The sequence below is a fragment of the Pundamilia nyererei genome, unplaced genomic scaffold, assembly GCF_000239375.1.
Source record: "Pundamilia nyererei isolate P.nyererei 1_Seehausen unplaced genomic scaffold, PunNye1.0 scaffold00002, whole genome shotgun sequence".
Classification (NCBI taxonomy): domain Eukaryota; kingdom Metazoa; phylum Chordata; class Actinopteri; order Cichliformes; family Cichlidae; genus Pundamilia; species Pundamilia nyererei.
The window spans coordinates 9,343,488-9,360,377 of record NW_005187403.1 but is presented as its reverse complement, the minus strand read 5'-3'; the positions used below and the strand labels follow the sequence as shown (position 1 = coordinate 9,360,377).

The 16,890-nt window shown below is 37.7% G+C and overlaps 1 protein-coding gene across 1 annotated transcript in view; it reads right to left on the bottom strand.

Annotated features, from left to right (window-relative positions):
• The window catches only part of astn2 (astrotactin 2), a 284,181-nt gene that overhangs the window by 149,528 nt on the left and 117,763 nt on the right, over positions 1–16,890 (bottom strand). The window contains exons 5-7 of the mRNA XM_013909139.1: positions 8,970–9,077; positions 6,114–6,260; positions 717–884 (exon numbers count right to left, since the gene is read on the bottom strand). Coding sequence (XP_013764593.1) covers positions 717–884; positions 6,114–6,260; positions 8,970–9,077 — 423 coding nt within the window. The remainder of the gene's footprint in view (positions 1–716; positions 885–6,113; positions 6,261–8,969; positions 9,078–16,890) is intronic.

The window sequence follows — 16,890 nt, the reverse complement described above, 5'->3', positions numbered from 1 at the left end:
GATCTATTGATTCTGTCTTGTTTTCTTTCGATTTTTCATTTAAAGTGTGGAATAAAGTTGGATAGCTTCTATATAATTATTGTGATGAATGCAAACAGTGACAACCTCTGCTACACACTTGTATTTCTACGTGGCCTCTTCACTGACAGTGCTGCCGGTTTCTTGTTAATTCCATTGTTTACGCAGTTTCAATATGACAACTTTACAAATTTATGGGAATAGCATGTCTATCATTTTATAGCAAAACATTCTCCTGCGGAGGGACTCAAATACTGCCAAAGGCACTGACATCTCCGACACGGTACACTCTGGTGTCTATGCCCTTACTGACAAGGGGTATCAATATTGAACATAAAGAGCCATGTTTATACTGTTTATAAATGAGAAAAAGTCCACATGAAAAACACAGGGTCGTGAGTGGTGGTGTAAATCTCATGACTCTGAACCAGACGACATCGACTGTTTGAGCTTTATTTTATTTTATTTTTTTTTGCTTACTTTAACTTTTGGGTTTATGTCACAAAATACAACTAAAAGTTAGCACATGTTATGTTAATCAGTAAAACATCAAGATAGAGATCTCATTGTAATGTCTTCTATATACACCTGCACTTTTTCCACTGTTGAAGTACTTACCACTTTAAAAAAAAATGCTAAAAACAAGGGTTAAGGCTTAATGGTTAGACGTCAGTGTCTGCATATTTGTATGCACCAACCTGTGTCCTGATCACAAATCTGCTCACAGGGTTCAGTGGTCCTCTGGCCGCAGTAATCCTGGACCCATTGTGTGGATGAATTGGTCTGATAGTAGAGAGTTAGCTTTGCTGGATTTAACCAATTAGAAACATCCAAGAAACTGCCCATGCTCACCACAAAACTACTTCCTGAAAAAAAGAAAAACAAAACAAAACAGGAGCCAATTATTTTGCATGAAAAAAAGGCAAAAATAAACAAACAAACCACAGAAAAGTAGAACAGATGTGATTGTGTTGTATTTATGCTCTAGGTTTGAGGTTCTATTGCAAAATCAATTGGAAAGTAGCTAAATCTTTTGTTTTCACTGTAATTTCATTTCCCATCTGACCAGACTGAATTTAAATGAGAAAATTAAGACCTATAATGTGTATAGATTGGGTGTTGTTGGTAATTGCAGTAGAGGGGCTAAAAGGGTTTCACGAGTCAATCAGTAAACGCTATGCTTAATGACACTGACTTACCTTTCTTTCTTACTGCTCTCAGACCAATCGTTAAACTCCAATCACCGAACAAGATTATCTCTAATTGATGCCAATGAGTTTTGGTTCCAAAGGGAGCTGTGAGAAGGCTTTCTGGATTCTTATACAGCTATATTATGGGTCATGGACGGTACATTTGCAGAAGCATTAACAGTATATATTTCTTTGTCCAGGTGAATTCAAAATGTATTAGAACATCTATATATTAAAACAAAACAAACAGGTTCGGTACAGCTAGATGAACTGCATCAGATGGATGTGTGCAAGTCCTTTGTGCTGTGGTAAAATATACAGCTCATATGAGAATAACAAATAATGTTTCGCCTTTACATTCTGTAACAAACAAAGCAATGACATCCCAAAACTCATCTGTTCTCTCTCTGTTATTTATTTATTTTACCCTTTTAACATTTTGGTTGTTCTGAAGTCCTGACAGAATACACTGCCATTTGTTTCCTCCTACACATGAAAAGTCATCAGCTGCTTCTTTTCATTTGACAGAAAAACACTGCCACAGTACAGTGTGACCAACACAAAGCCTTCAACAAATGTACTTGGTTTTCCCTAAAAATTAAGTACCAAACCATGTGTTAGCATTCAATCTTATCGAGACCAATGACCTGCATGTTTTTGTCCGTTACATTTGATAGCTTGTCAGATGATCCCACATTGTTTATTGGTTTAAGTGTCTGGCGTAAAACACATTTTGAATCAATCAATATGTTTTGAACATTTTCAATTAATAAGTGCATAATTCTGTATAAGTCATAGCAAAATAACCATGGTAACAATCTTCCCTAGATATGAAAGATTGCTGGTGTTCTTGAAAGTAAAGTGTTCAGTACCCAGCAAAATGCCAGAAGCCCAAAATAAATCGCTAAAAGCCTTTACGAGGTCAAAGTGACCAAAAGTAAGCATGACAAGGCCCCTTTCTGCCAGTAGGTCTCATTTACAGTGATACTGGCAGAAGTAAATTCTTCTGCTAACATGCTGAGGAGAGAGCTGATATGCAGCCTTCTCTGAGTCCTGTAAAGAAATCCCACTTGGGGAGTAGGAGCATTGTTCACTTAGCTCTGCATATTATGATTCAAATGCAGAAGAATGGGGAGAAAAAGAAAGCATTGTATATCAGTGTCAATGCGGTAATCAAAATAATGACAGTAATAATGAATGGGTGCAACAAAAAATTTCATTGACTTATTGACACATATAATTTTGTGTTATTTTTCGTTAATAAGTTGTTTGTGCTTTCCTCTATTGTATACTGCTGTATTATTTCAATTATCTACACAATGTCATGTTTTTGATAATTGAGTTACATGACTGGGTATCTAATTGATAAGATTCTTTGACAGACAGTCACATTTAAAATATGACTATTTTTGCAAATATAATTAAGGTATTTACACCATGACTCTAAAGTGAATGTCAGTTAACAGAAAAGCAACACTGGAGTAATTACAATATAAAAACAGAAGAATATGTCGGTACACTTAATTCCACTACTAGTTGATTTTGAGCTGCGTATCTCACAACGTTGGCTAAATGATCTGAGTCTTCTTAATCTGCTGCTCCAGTTTTCCTTTCTTGTTACCTGCCTGTAAATAAACTTCTGTTCTCTCTCTATCTATCTCATTTTTTTCCATTAGGCTCCCGTTAGCTGTAGCCTTAGTGATTATTATAAATGCTTTGTAGTTGTTTTTGTTTACCTTCTACTGTCATGGCAACTGGCTGCTCACATTCAGTTTATTCATCATGCTAATGGCTGATATCACCACCTGACTATTCACCTGCATTGTACCAGCATATATTAGATATAGAGCAACTCACGTCCTTTGTGTCAACTTATAAAGTATATAAGCAGACAGAAGAAACAGAGCATTTCGTCTGTCTGCTTGTACGTTTCCTGAAGTGACTTATAGTTATGTGTTGCTTGCCAGTTGGAATTGTTTTGTCTGTTTATCTCTTGGATTTGTTTGTTTGCTCTGACTGCCTGCCTGCTGCCGACTGTATGCATGCCAGACTACAGGGTTAAGCTGCCTTTTACCACATCTGCTCTGCCTCAGGTGTCTGCTTTTCTGTGTCCGAGTTCCAGCACACACAGTTTGTTTGCAGGGGAAAAACAAAACTAGAATCCTAAAACCCTTAACTCTTTCGAGGTGTACAGTTTATGTTCACCCTGCAGTAAACACACATGCAGTATGGAATGCACAACATGATTTTCCTCGTCCAATATCTTATTCTGTAGTGGGGCTTAAATGCAGTAGTGAGTGTCGCACTACAGCGAAGTTCATGGACTAGGCGAAATTAAAATACACGAGTGCTGGTTTATCATGAATATCTATGATTATTTCATTAAATTCCAAATATGATTTTTGATACCTCGCAGGCTGATCATTAGGCCAAAGGAGAGCTTCAGGGGCATCCAAAAATTTAGATAATTATTGTGTATAAATTGATATTCCTCACTGCTAGTAGCAGTAGAAGGTCAAAAAGGTTACTAAAATAAGTCAATAATCATTCTCCATATTAAATTTGAAAGCGTCCTTGCTGCCAGTGGCAGAGATTTACACTACACTATGTGTGTTATGGAGAGGGAGAAAAAGACAACATTATAGACACTCAAAAAAACCGTGATTATTTTGTAATACATTTTTTGAGTAATTGCCCCACAAAGCTCAGAAGTAAGTGGACAAACTTCATTGTTTTTAATCCTCGAGTCATTGACAGGCGACAGGTTCCTATTTTGTGCCAAGTCTTTATTGTGGCCACCTTTTGTTGCTGTTTGTATATGGATATGACAGCCTTACATTTTGTCAGCAGTAACAAAAAAGCATCTTGTTGTAAGCGCTCTGAAACATCAAGCCATCTTTACACGTTGACAATTATTTGCCTCTTTCCTTGAGTACTTTTCACTTGACTAGACCTTACTGTGGCTTTTATCTGCTTAATTTGACATGAAATAAGAGGAAGCAGCTTTTGTTCATTAGGCAATTACCCAACTACTTTAGAATCTGAAAATAGGGCCCTATGAATAAAAATAGCTCATTTCTAAACAAAATTCATGTGATAATTTTGTTAATCACGTTAAATGAAAACCGATAGTCTGCACTCTAATCACATCTTGATTCTTTCACTTCATATCCACTGCGGTGGTATACAGAGGGAAAAAACAAACTGCGTCAATGTCAAAATACTCTAACGGTATGTTTATTTTACTGTAGATATCCAATAGTTACAGAATATATATTTTATGCACGCCTCTGTTTTCATGAAGTGTCCACGGGCACACAAATTCTGAGAGCGTGGGAGGACAAGAAATGAGACCTCAATGGCAGAAATGCCTTTTTGACTGATATGTGAAATCTTTCAGAGATGTATCAATCATTAGTTAAATTGCCTCAGCTCTTCACTCTCTCTTACTTCACTTAGTTCCTTGTACATATTCAAGTTTTCTCTCTTCTCCTAGTAAGGTTTGTTTTGCAGTATCGTGTCAACACACAGACCCAATTTACAATTAGCTCACTGTCAACAAGGAATTTTAAACAGATTAAATAATACTCTAAGCTGTTGCATGGGTCTGTTGCTTACAAACTCCATTTTTGTGAATTTAAACTTCTTTTGTCAACAACAAATGTTTTTGTGTCCCCATGTGAGCATATAAATTGACAGGAAACGGTATCAACTCCTTATTGACAGAGAAGTTCTTTATATTCGATTTCACTGACTATTTATTTAGTTTTTGTTTTTTTTGGAAAGCATACTTTCTGTCTGTGAAGCCAGCTTCTAATATGGCACTGATACAGCAGAAATATATCTTGGAGTTCTTATGCAACATTAGATGAATATGCATTGTTTGTATCCGGCTAACTGAAAAGATAAAAACAATAGGTTAATATTTTAATCTACAGCATGCAGTCACATGAAAAAGGGGCTAAATACTAAAAGCTCAGTTGAAAAACGAAAAATAATAATAGCCATAGTGTGTGCACAATGCTCTTCATCACTTTAATGGCTTTAAATGTCACTCAGTTTTTTGTGGTGATAATCAATCTTTTTTTCTTCCATTGCGAGCTTTCAGCGCGTGGGCTTTATTGTTCTGATTTTTGTTCATTTTTCGGTTCTAGAACATGATTTTCTCTTTTGTTGGATGAATGTTCATCTTTTGTACCTTATCAGTCGTGGAAAGGGGGCACTGAAACTGAAAGGCATTGAAATTGAAAACCACAAATCACGGTTGAGGGGGTGGGGAGTTTAATGCAGGCCATGTGAAAACAGAAACGGAGAATGTTGAGCTAGCCCCGGTCCATTAGCTGTTCCTCCTAACAACAAAGACTAAACTAATGACATAATACGTTTCAGTGCTCAACAACAACATGCAACTCGACAGTTATCTCTACAGTACGCTGCTCGACTGACAACTGTAACCAGTTATTGTTGGAAACAAACAAAACAATAAGATGCTATACTATGTGGGATAATGGCTATTATGATAACATGCTCCACAAATCTAGCATATCGCTTGTATTAGATGTTTTCAAACTGCTGCTTGGGCTAAATAACCACACTGCATCTTAGTAACATTTTGATGGGTTTAATGTAAGTATAATAAATCCTTGCATCTTCATCTCCATGTTTGATTTTAGTATTTGCGGGTTTCCAGTCAGCAAACAGATCTGTGTAAATTGGACCCAGGAGTTCTGTGAGCTGTCAGATCTACTAAGATTTTCATATCATATCATGTAATTTGAATCAAAATGAAAGAGTGCATAAAAACAGTGATGTGTAGTGAAGTCAGTTTCCAGCAAAAGTAAACACTTTTTGATGCTTTTACTCGTTAAATGTTCTGCCAAGGTCTAATAAATGCCCTGCACTTACCATCCGCAACAAAATGCTCTGGCACATGGAGGGTGACCTTAACAGTGAGGGGGCAGGAATCCTGCGTAGCATAGACAATGGCAATGACACATGTGCTGATAGTAATCAGTGTCAAGGTGACCTTATTTAGAGGACTGTGTGGATGGCCTGAAGGGAGAGAAAGAGAAAAAAGTAAAGGTAGACAGTTTAACAGTGGCCCTTTTGTTTTTATTAGAGTCTTAAACAGGTGACAGGACCATAATACAAACAGCCACACAAACGTTTAACAAAATCATCTCGTTTTGCACTGTCCTTTGCTGAAAAGCCCTCCTCAAAGCCTTGAGAATGCAATTCATTGTACTGCTGATTTATGAATCCAACCCTGTCTCAAGTTTGGCCTGTGTAGATATGACTTGGGTTAACACTGCTTCTGCACACCCCAGAATCATTTGCCAGTATGATATATGATCTTATTGCTACTGACAGGGTTATAGATTGGTTGTTTTGGTTGCCCTTTGGCTCTGCCAGGGATCTTATTTCCAAGCTAAGGTATAGGAAATGAAATTAGCCGCTTAACCTCTGTCTACAGATATTTATCATGGGAGAGAAGTTGGCATGTTAAACGGAAGCTTACTGGGATGTGTGTAGGATAAGGTGATGATAGAGTAGCTTTGGAAACACTGCTCTAATGCGTTGAACAACCTGAAAATAACTCTTGTACTTTCTTAAACCAGTCACAAGAAAACATCACGTAATATTTCAGAATCTGCAGGCTTCAGAACTGCGTGAATAGCTTCTAGGAAGGGAGCTTCCCAGTGTGTATCCTGCGCTCTGCAGGTTTGTTGCAAAAGTCAATAGAAATGGTACAACTGCTCATGGAAGTCTGTTCTCTGCAGTAGAACTCATCACACTGTTTTGTTCAAATAAATAAATAAATGAATACATTTGTTTATATATTTATTCATTTCAATGCCCAATAGCTTCCACAATGGGAATCGACTAATGCTCTGTGTGCTAGTTAGAGGTATGTTACTACATCATTTAGTACCACTGAAAAACACAGCCGTGTACAATTGTTCTGTGAATGCCAATTTCAGCTTTCCCCATATAACGTTTGACTGATCACATTCGCAGTGTTCAAATGGTCAAACAGACTGAAATAAAACAAAGCAATATCATAGAAAAGAAAGTTTCACCAGTATTCCCCTGTGGAAAGGCACTTTAATCTTGACAGAAGCTCGGAGGTAGTGAAATGCAGCTCAAGGCCAAACAAGGAGACAAAGTTAGGGTAATGGATTGACCCACACCGACTTGCACGTCTTACTCACTGTGATGGCTTTGTGAAGGGATAGAAACAATGGTTGTCTACAGAAATAGTGGCTGAGCAGCTAATGTCAGTGGGGTGCGGGTGGTGTCACTGGGCTTGTGAAGGGTTCCCTCAATTACTATAAAAGCTTACTGAGTAGACAAAAGCATGCGCACTCACGATGGCAAACACTTACATTATGGTCACAAACCAAGCATCCTTTCTGTGCTCAAACACACGCATAAAGTCACATGTAAATTTTAACTGAATGCACAAATACAAGGAGTGCACTAAACTCTTTATGTTTACTCTCATTCGCCTCCCCTCTGTCCATCATCTAATGAAAGAGCTGCCTTTTTATACAGGCTGTAACTTTAACACAGGTCATGGCCATGGATTTTATTTTCCTCCAAGCTGTAAGGCCACAAAGACTTGATAATAAAATCTGTCAGACCAAGGTGTCAGTTAAAGTAAAGACGCCTGTTCGAGGGCATTTACACTCACAGGCTATTAACCATTTTCAGAACAGTTGTGGTTAATTGCATGTTCACACTGGCACATTCTGTGTTTAAATGTATGTAAACAGGAAATGTAATGGTAGGAAATGAAGTGACAGAAGGCTACAGAGCCAATTACAGGGGTAGGTTCATTCAATTCGTTCAATTCGTTCAATTCGTTCTTGTCCTTCATTCCGAAAAACGTTGCAATTATCTAAGACCATATGCACATGCTTGATATCTGAAATCTACCCAGCTGCTGTCTCCAATGTACAGAAAAATAGAGACATTTAATTGGAGAATCCGCTTTTAGATGAATTATATATCTGCAGTTCTATAGAGTTAAGAAGTTTTGTTTGTTTTCAAATCGTACATTTCCTCTCTTTTATACTTCTAATAGAAATCGCAATTGGAAAAGCAACTAAATTGCTTTTCTAATTGCTTTTAGATCCTATTCCCACACCAGAGGGCTTACAACCAAATTAATAAGATTATAAAGTGGTGTGTGATTTATTGTCCTCTTGACCTAGTGTTGTTTAGGTGAACTGCAGACACAGGGTTTAAAAACATCATGATTTTCATCATTTTTGTCAGCTACTTTATAGATATACACAGACTATGTAATTCATATACACACAAATCCAAACTCTTCACTATCACATATCACTATGGGAGAGGAAGTTGAAAATCATGCATTCGAGTTATGTGACTCAGCTTAGGTCATCACAAAACTCCCATTGACATCAGCTCATATGTCTGCTTTGAATGTCATTGAGCTGTGGAACAGCACTCCCAGCCCCACTGGGAACATACATGACCCCTTCCTACTTCCAGCTATGCTGACAATTCCGGAAATGACTAGCCTCATTTGACTCAGCTTTAATGTTCTCTCCCATCATTCCCTCTTATATTCAAATGGGATAAGGCTGGCGTTCATTTGTTTTTGTATTATACTCCCTTTTGACTTTAATGTCTTCTCAGCAGCGCGCAGTGGCTAAGAGGGTCTCCTGCTGAGTAAGTTAATGTGTAAAAAATGTACGACATTTATTATAATACACCTGAGTTTCTTCCCACCTTTGCTGCGCCTTCGTCCTCTGTGCTGCTCTGTGTAAAACTTCATTTGGTTGTCATCTTCAGGCTCTGATCCCGATTCCCCTTGAGGACCAAACACACCTCCAGCCTCTGGTGGTGAAATGTAAAGACAAACAAAGGCAAAAATAAATCTAATTAGAATCATAAATCAGTTGATTGTTTGTTTTTCAGATATAGAAAATATAATGCAGTCGGGGTACAAGCAGTTATTCAACCTTTGGGTGTTGTGTATATAGAGCAGGACATAATATATTTTTACAATATGGACACAACAGTACACAGATTTTTAACTAATCAAATTTCCACTTCTTACCACCTTTGCTGCCACTCGTGGTTTGATCTGTTGGTGAGTTGTCAAGTGTTAAAAAGACTTTGGAGCTCAATTTTCTAATCATATTAGGTAAAGTGTGTGCATATTTGCATGTCTGACTCTGAGTTAGAGTGACAGCAAGAGCAGGGCTGTGAGTTAAGAGGCTTTGTTTATTACTGCTTTGGCACTGCAACATCAAAACACACACACACACACGCACATGCACGCATGCACGCACGCATGCACGCACGCACGCACGCACGCACACACACACACACACACACACACACGAGGGCTGACACACAGTGATAACAGTCAGGGATTTGCAAAGTGTAAAACCACTGAAGGATAACAAAACATAAAATATCTGTAAATGGCTTCAAACTACAGTCTCAAACCAGATTAAAAAATGTCCAGTAGACGGTTTATGTTAAATATCTTTATTATTGTACCACGCACATTCTTTCATGTATCATTTAGGTTTAGTCATAAAAACGATCTTATGCTAATAAGATCCAGATTTCCTCATGGTTATACATATGTTTTGCTTGTATTACCCAGAGGATCACAGTGATTACACTTCCTAATCTCCTGGAGTAGAAAAAGAATGAAGGACAGAGTGAAAATCAATGCTTGTGATGACCATAAATACACATCTAAGAAAAAACGTTTCACTCGATGACTACGAGTTAAAACAAAGACAAAGAACAAAATTAGTATAAGTGCATTATGTCAATACACTTATTTTTATGATACATGAGGACAGCTGATAATGACACAATGACAAAAGCATTTACTTTTCTGCAAGAGACAAAAGCTTTATCCCCACAGGAATATGACTTTTAAGTCATATTCAAGCATTCATAATTGTTTCATTCCTGGTATATCATTAAGAAAATGCAGTGCAACGTGGATGAAGGGGGTACTTAGAGTAAAATAGTTCTTGGCCAGCATATGGTGACAAATTGATCATTTCGCATAAATCAAGTCAAATGACAGCTCGCTTGTACGTCCCTTACAAAAGTGACCGCAAAATATATATACAAAATTAATTGGATTCATTCCAGTCACAATTTAAGTGTCAGTGTATAAAGTACAAAAGCTTGGTTATTCTGAAAAATTGATGGCTAAGGAAATTGATCAGGGGCTTGGATGCTCTCAATTTAGGGATGTCACATTGTGTTAAGACTAAGCTGGAGGACGGTAAGTTTTTTTTTCAGAGAGTAAAGTAAGCAAAAGCGAGCAAAAATAAGTAAGATAATAAACTAACACTATTATGAAGATATGGTGAACTCTTCATAGTGAAAAACAGAGTAGACACCACCCACCACAGGCAAATAAAGAGAAAAAAAATAGGCGCAGGAGCAACTCATAAGAAAGTATACAGATCTAACACTGTTTATCATCTTGAAATCTAGTATTTTTATAGATGTCATTAAGTCCTTATTACAATAAGGTAGATTAAAAAAAATCCTTTCTTCCTTGTTCATTGGACACAGTCAGAATTTCAAGGCAAGTGCTGAGCAATGTCAGGTGAAATAGACTCCTTCATTCACTTCATTAACATTATGTTACAGCTCATGAACATTTTCGTGCATCATAAAAGATTTAGACATGATTAAAAGGTCTATCAAGTCTGTGTAGAAAGCATACACTGAAAACTGTAATCATTCTTTTGGTCTCATGCACTTAAACAAGTCTAGAGTTGAGTTGGAATTCGAGTATAAGTCTGGTGCTGTTTGGAGGGTGAAGCCAGGGCAATGTGCTGTAAAATTGGTTCTGGATTTATGCATAGTCTTAGAACATGCCCAAAAAGGTGGTAGAGGAAGAAAAGACAGGGAGTGTACTGTATTTCAGGTAGGTCTTTTCTGTTACACCTAATGAGGAACAAGTGTAATTTATTGAAAAGTAGTAACACATACTGTCTCTATGCAATATTTATGCATATTATTTAAAACCTGTGTATGTCTCCTGGGCCTTAGGTTAAAGCAAGTCAAATTTTAATATATAATCTCTTCTGTTAGTGCATTTATTAAATGCATGAATCTTTTTGCCCACTACACTAATTACATTTTAATATGACTTGGTTTCCATTTGAAATTTATTGGAGATGCAAATAAAAGATTAGAGACCTTGTTCCAGTGATAAAGGAGAATCTTTAAAGATGTGTCCCAGTCACAACCAAATTTTAGAAATGCATCTGACTCATGACTAGAAATGTTGATGTGTCATTGTGGTGGATGTAATGCCTTTAAAGGTAAGTTTTAACACAGTGATGTCCTGTTTATTAGTATTAAATTTATTAATACTAATCAAACACTGGTGTTACTTGCATAAGTTCTTCAATCTAAATGCATTGTAGGCTCAAGTCGTAAAGTACAAGTTTCTACAGTAGAACCATTGTCGCCATGTTTTTTTCTAACGTATTTAAGTATATCAACTTACCACAAGTCATAGTCTTTGAAGAAATGAGGATAATGTAGTGGTGTGGATTGAATGCATTATAAAAACAGGTGCAGAATAAAAGAGAGTCTGTGTTTTAATTTTGCCCCTTTACTTATCTTTGTCCTATCCACCCTCACAATTTTAAGGTGAGTGTTTCTTCTTTCTTTTTCCACGTGGAGTTCAATGTAAAGACCGTCTTGAGGTAATATGCTGAGCATAGCAGGACAGCGGCTTCCTGCCCTGCTTTGCTTAAATCATTGCTCCTTTTTATAGGTGGTACCATAATGTCCCATCTTTGAGCTCTCTGGGGTCATAAAATGCGTGCCTTCTTGGTTGAATGGTTAAAAAGGGCAATATATATTAGAAAGGTGAAGAAAGTGCTGGCCTTTCAGAAGATACGGAAAACATTCCCGGTTATTGTTTTTTGGTTTTTTTTCCTATCAGGACATAGCCTGGGCTCTGCAATGCCCTATACCGTTATTGCTATGAAAGCTGCTTTGGCACTTTGTCATTTATGTCCCATTAAATGAGTCATTCAGTGAAGGCAAACAGGGTCAAAAATGTCTCAGTGTCCTTTAGTTAGAAAGAAAGTTCAGATTATGTAAAGGTGCTTCAGGTCTCCACTAATCTCCTGCTGTTCCCATCTCAACTTTGAATGCCACTTGAAGTAATCACTAGAAGAATGAATGTGCTTCCTGCAGTTTTCAGATTTGATTTGGACGTTGAGTAACTTTGAAAAAAGGAAAAAAGTGCTTCTTCATAAAAATATCAATTGCCTCACACTGTGAAATCTATCAAATTGACTGTTTGATTAATAATGGACCCTTTACAGAACCAGTTTGCACCATACTGGTTCAGAATCTTTACTTGTAATTTCTGTCAGATTGGGATGGGACTTGGAGTTTCAAATGATCCTCTATTAGTGTTCCCTATAGTAGATCTGACTTAGCAATGTTCATTAATTGCAAAAAAAAAGATTAGGACTGCAATTTCACTGTTATTCATGTGAGGTTTATACAGTTTTTTGAAACTGGGAGAAATACACACAACTGTGATGAAAAACAGATAGAAAGAAGCAAAATCAGTGGATAAAAGGAAATACTGGTTACAAAGGGACTGTCACTAAAATGTAAATGAATAATCAAGAGACAGGGATTTTCACACTGCATTAGCAGCTCAGTGAACATCAAAATGAATTTCAAGTTTAATAACTGCACAGTCACAACTCTCTGAACTCTCTTTGTTTGGTATTATAAAGTGGTCAGATAGTGCTTTCATTTATTGCCCTTTTAACCCGACCCTTTGTGAAGTATAATTCCTTTGCACCTTTTGTCTGCTATCAGTGGAATTTTAAAAGAAAGCGGAGCAGGTTCTGTTTGCCCGTCAAAACCTTCTTCATTATTTCATAAATACAAACTGTTAAGAGGTTCAGACATGCATACATTTTATTGAGCTTAGTATTTAAAGTGAAATATCAATTTTTCCCTCAGTTAATATGGATTTTCATGGTTTAAACTGAAATAGCTATTCATACCATTAAGGATGCAGTGACATTGCACTGATCGCACAAAGGTGTGCTGACAGGCAAAGTACGTGTGCAATCCAAATGACAGTTAAATAGTGCTTCCAGGCTAAGGCACAGATTTGATAAATAACACACACAACAATATGTCTGAAACAAGGTGCAAAAGTCTTTGAAAATCTGGCCCTTGGCATTTTCTATTTCACTGCTTCTCCTCCTTTTCCACTACACTTCTTCTTTTGTCAGTTCACTTTTTCCTGTTTTCATCTTGCTTTTCTCTCCCTCAGCGGTAATGCCTTCAAAATCAAGTCCCATAAAAACGTCAGCACCCGGCACTGTAACTAAACTCCAGCATGACTGTACAACAAATTTCAATTACTCGGGTAGACCAATCTTACTTTTACCACCCATTTCACAGTCCCCAAGTCCATTACATAATTTCCGACGCCTCTCTTTGTCACATCCTCAGTTGGCATGATCTGTTTTCCCTCCATCTGTTTTGCTATAAAAAAAAAAAAGAGCACACAAATAGCACACTAATTTTACTCTCAACAAGACGTTTTTTTGGCCAATTTTTTATGTATTAAGGTCAAGTTTAAAAAGTTTTATTGTCACAGGCACAGTAAAACTAAACACATCAGTTCCCATTTAAATTACTGGACAATTAAATTATTATTTTAGCAGTTGCCCTTCACAGAAAGCTTATAAAAATTTTAACTTCTAAATTTTCTAATAAAAAAGAAACAACAAAGGTCCAAGAAATTTACAAAAGCACAAGTAATACATGTGCATACAAAGAAATTAGTTAAAGACGCCAGATATAACTGAATTGTACCTGTGCCTTGTGCAAGTTTACAAACAGATCTTTGCAAATTAGTGCCATCCATCTACTTATCCATTCATCCATCTGATTGTCTGTCCATCTGTCCTGCCAGAGTTCAACACCCACCATGAGTGAGTATGACTTACTGCCGCAATGAACCAAGCTAATGTTACAGTTCTACAGGAACCAAATGGCCCCAGACACCCCATACTTCAATGCACCTTCCACAGAATAACCCGAGGGACATGGATTGCATCCCTTATCCAACTATACAAAACACAAACTGGATGTGCAAGTCCCACATACCCTCAATTATCCTTGAGAAGATGAAGAGCTGGTCCAGTGTTCAACAATCAGGACAAAAACTCCCTACTGAATCTGAGGTTAAACTAATGGTTGAACTCTCCTCTCCAGTACCCTGCCATAGACATTCCCAGAATGGCTGAGGAATGTGATCCCCCAGTCCCCACCCTCCAATCCCCTTAACTCTTAAACAGGGAAACCACAACCCTAATCGTTATCCAGAGATACCACACCAGTGTCCATGCTATGTTGCAGCAATGTGTCAGTCAGGACAGCCAGAACCTTAGGCAATTTTCATGCACCCCAGGGGCCTTGACACTGAGCATGTGTTTACTATATCAGTGACATGACCCCCAGAGCGAGGCAAGTCGTCACCCTTGTCCTTGTTCCATGGTGTCACTAAACTCCTACGTTTTTGCATTAGCCACTGCCAGATCTAAACAACATTTGGGCTGCCGGTACTTCTCAGCATCTCAAGAGTCCCACAGGTTCATAAAGGGAGCCTGAGAGCTCTCTTCACCTCTGGTGTCCACCATCTGGTTACAGAAATACATGCATGACAGGTAAAACAGATAGAACATAGAAAATGGTCCAGTTGGACTCAATGTGCCAAGTCTTCCTTGGAACGTAATCAAAGCTCTGTTTGAGGGGGAATTTAAGATTTTGTGGATCAGTGCTGCCTAACTATATGCTTGGGTACACCAGGTCTGTCCAGCATCTTTACCTGCCACTTTGTCCAACTCAGCACCAGGTGGTGATCAGTTCACAGCTCGGCACCTCTCTTATCAATGTTTCCCGAGCTTGCTCCTGCACACCCGCAAGCCATCCACTCGTCTAAGTCTACGTATTTAGAGTCAGCTGTGCACTTTTGTGCTAGCTCATGAATCATTCTGCTGGATCATTGTTTACTGTGCTTCTGTGTCCTCCTTAGTGTCTTGTTCAAGGACTCAGTCATCCTGTCTGTGAAAACTACCTGCTTTACCTCATGGAACTTTCAGTTCACAGCCAGATAAGATTAGTCATGTCAACACAAACACCTGCTCCTCGCTGGTAAATTGCTCTGTCTTGATTCTCACCTGCCCTCCCACTCTCCATCACAAAAACCCACGTTCAATCGGATTGCAGCCTGCTTTGAATTTGACTTGTTCTGTTTCAATCCGCTTTTTTAGTCTGGAAAATTCTCATCCATGACAGAAACACCCTTCGACAATGGTATGAGTTTTCACATTGCATAGTTTCTACACTCGAGGGCATTCTGCAGCTCCCTTCTTGGCAACATGTGTTTGGAACGCCAGAAACAGAACTATCAGCTGATCCAAGCTGGGCCAGGGCTGATGGTAAATGAGTAATCCACAACTTGTTGTGACAAAAAAACAAGGTTATTTTTAAACTGCACTGTCATATCATTTTAGCAAAGACTCGGGACGTAACTTCACATGACAAATGTTGGGAAGGCTGTTTATATTTTATATGTCTAAAAGTCAGATTTTTAAATCACCAAATATCAGTATCAAACATTCATTTTCCCTTTTTTTCAAGACTTTGAAAGAATACAATACTTTCTTTTTCAAAGTATTATTCCTTATCGTTTCTTCACAAAGACACACACACACACTAATACATATATATATCTTTAGGTAAGTGCGTAGGAAATTTAATAAAAATGTGTGAGATTAAGAGAGTTGAAACAGTGATTCGTTTTCATTAAAATGTTAATTTATACATGATAATAAGAAAAATATATTCCTGGCAGAGAAAGTTTACAGAAAAAGGTCAGGCAGAGAATAAAAATAAGACTAGTAGATAAACAAAGAAAAGAAAGAAACAGTAGCCATAAACAAAACAACTGAGAGAAAAAGAAAGTTAGGTACCACATTTATACGCTGAAGTGAGGTGATTTGGTGTTAAGAAGGTTTAAAGGGAAAAGGGAGAATAAGGGAGACAGTGTGATTAGCAAAGAGCACACTCACATGTGCGCGCGTGCACAGTGGTTTTATAGAGAACAGACAGTCCTGGAGTGAGAATGATTAGTGAGATGAGCAGATACTGGAAAGCAGGGAGGTGAGGTGATGAGTTCAATCTGAACAGTAAAAGCTAATAATCTTCTTCAAGGGACGATGGCACATCACACCCTGGAAGAATGCTACGATACACTAAACAATACAAGAGAATAAAAGACTTCCACACTAGCAAAAATAGTGACACATTTCTGCTTCTGGAAATGAAAGTGAAAGATTAAGGAAGCAATAAGACTGAACTAAACTGCAGTACTCCTGACATTACCAGGATTCTTTACTTACAGACTTTTTCAGTGTCCTTTGCATTTGGTTAACCTTTGGCACAAGCACCAGGTAAAGAAAACTATTTTTCCAATTTGCAGTAATACACTTTTTGAGGGAATGGTATTTAGGACCTCTCCACCCTACAGTATATCTTGCATTTGAGAAAAGTCTGAAGTAGGACTACACATAACAAAGACACCTAACCCCACACAAAACTG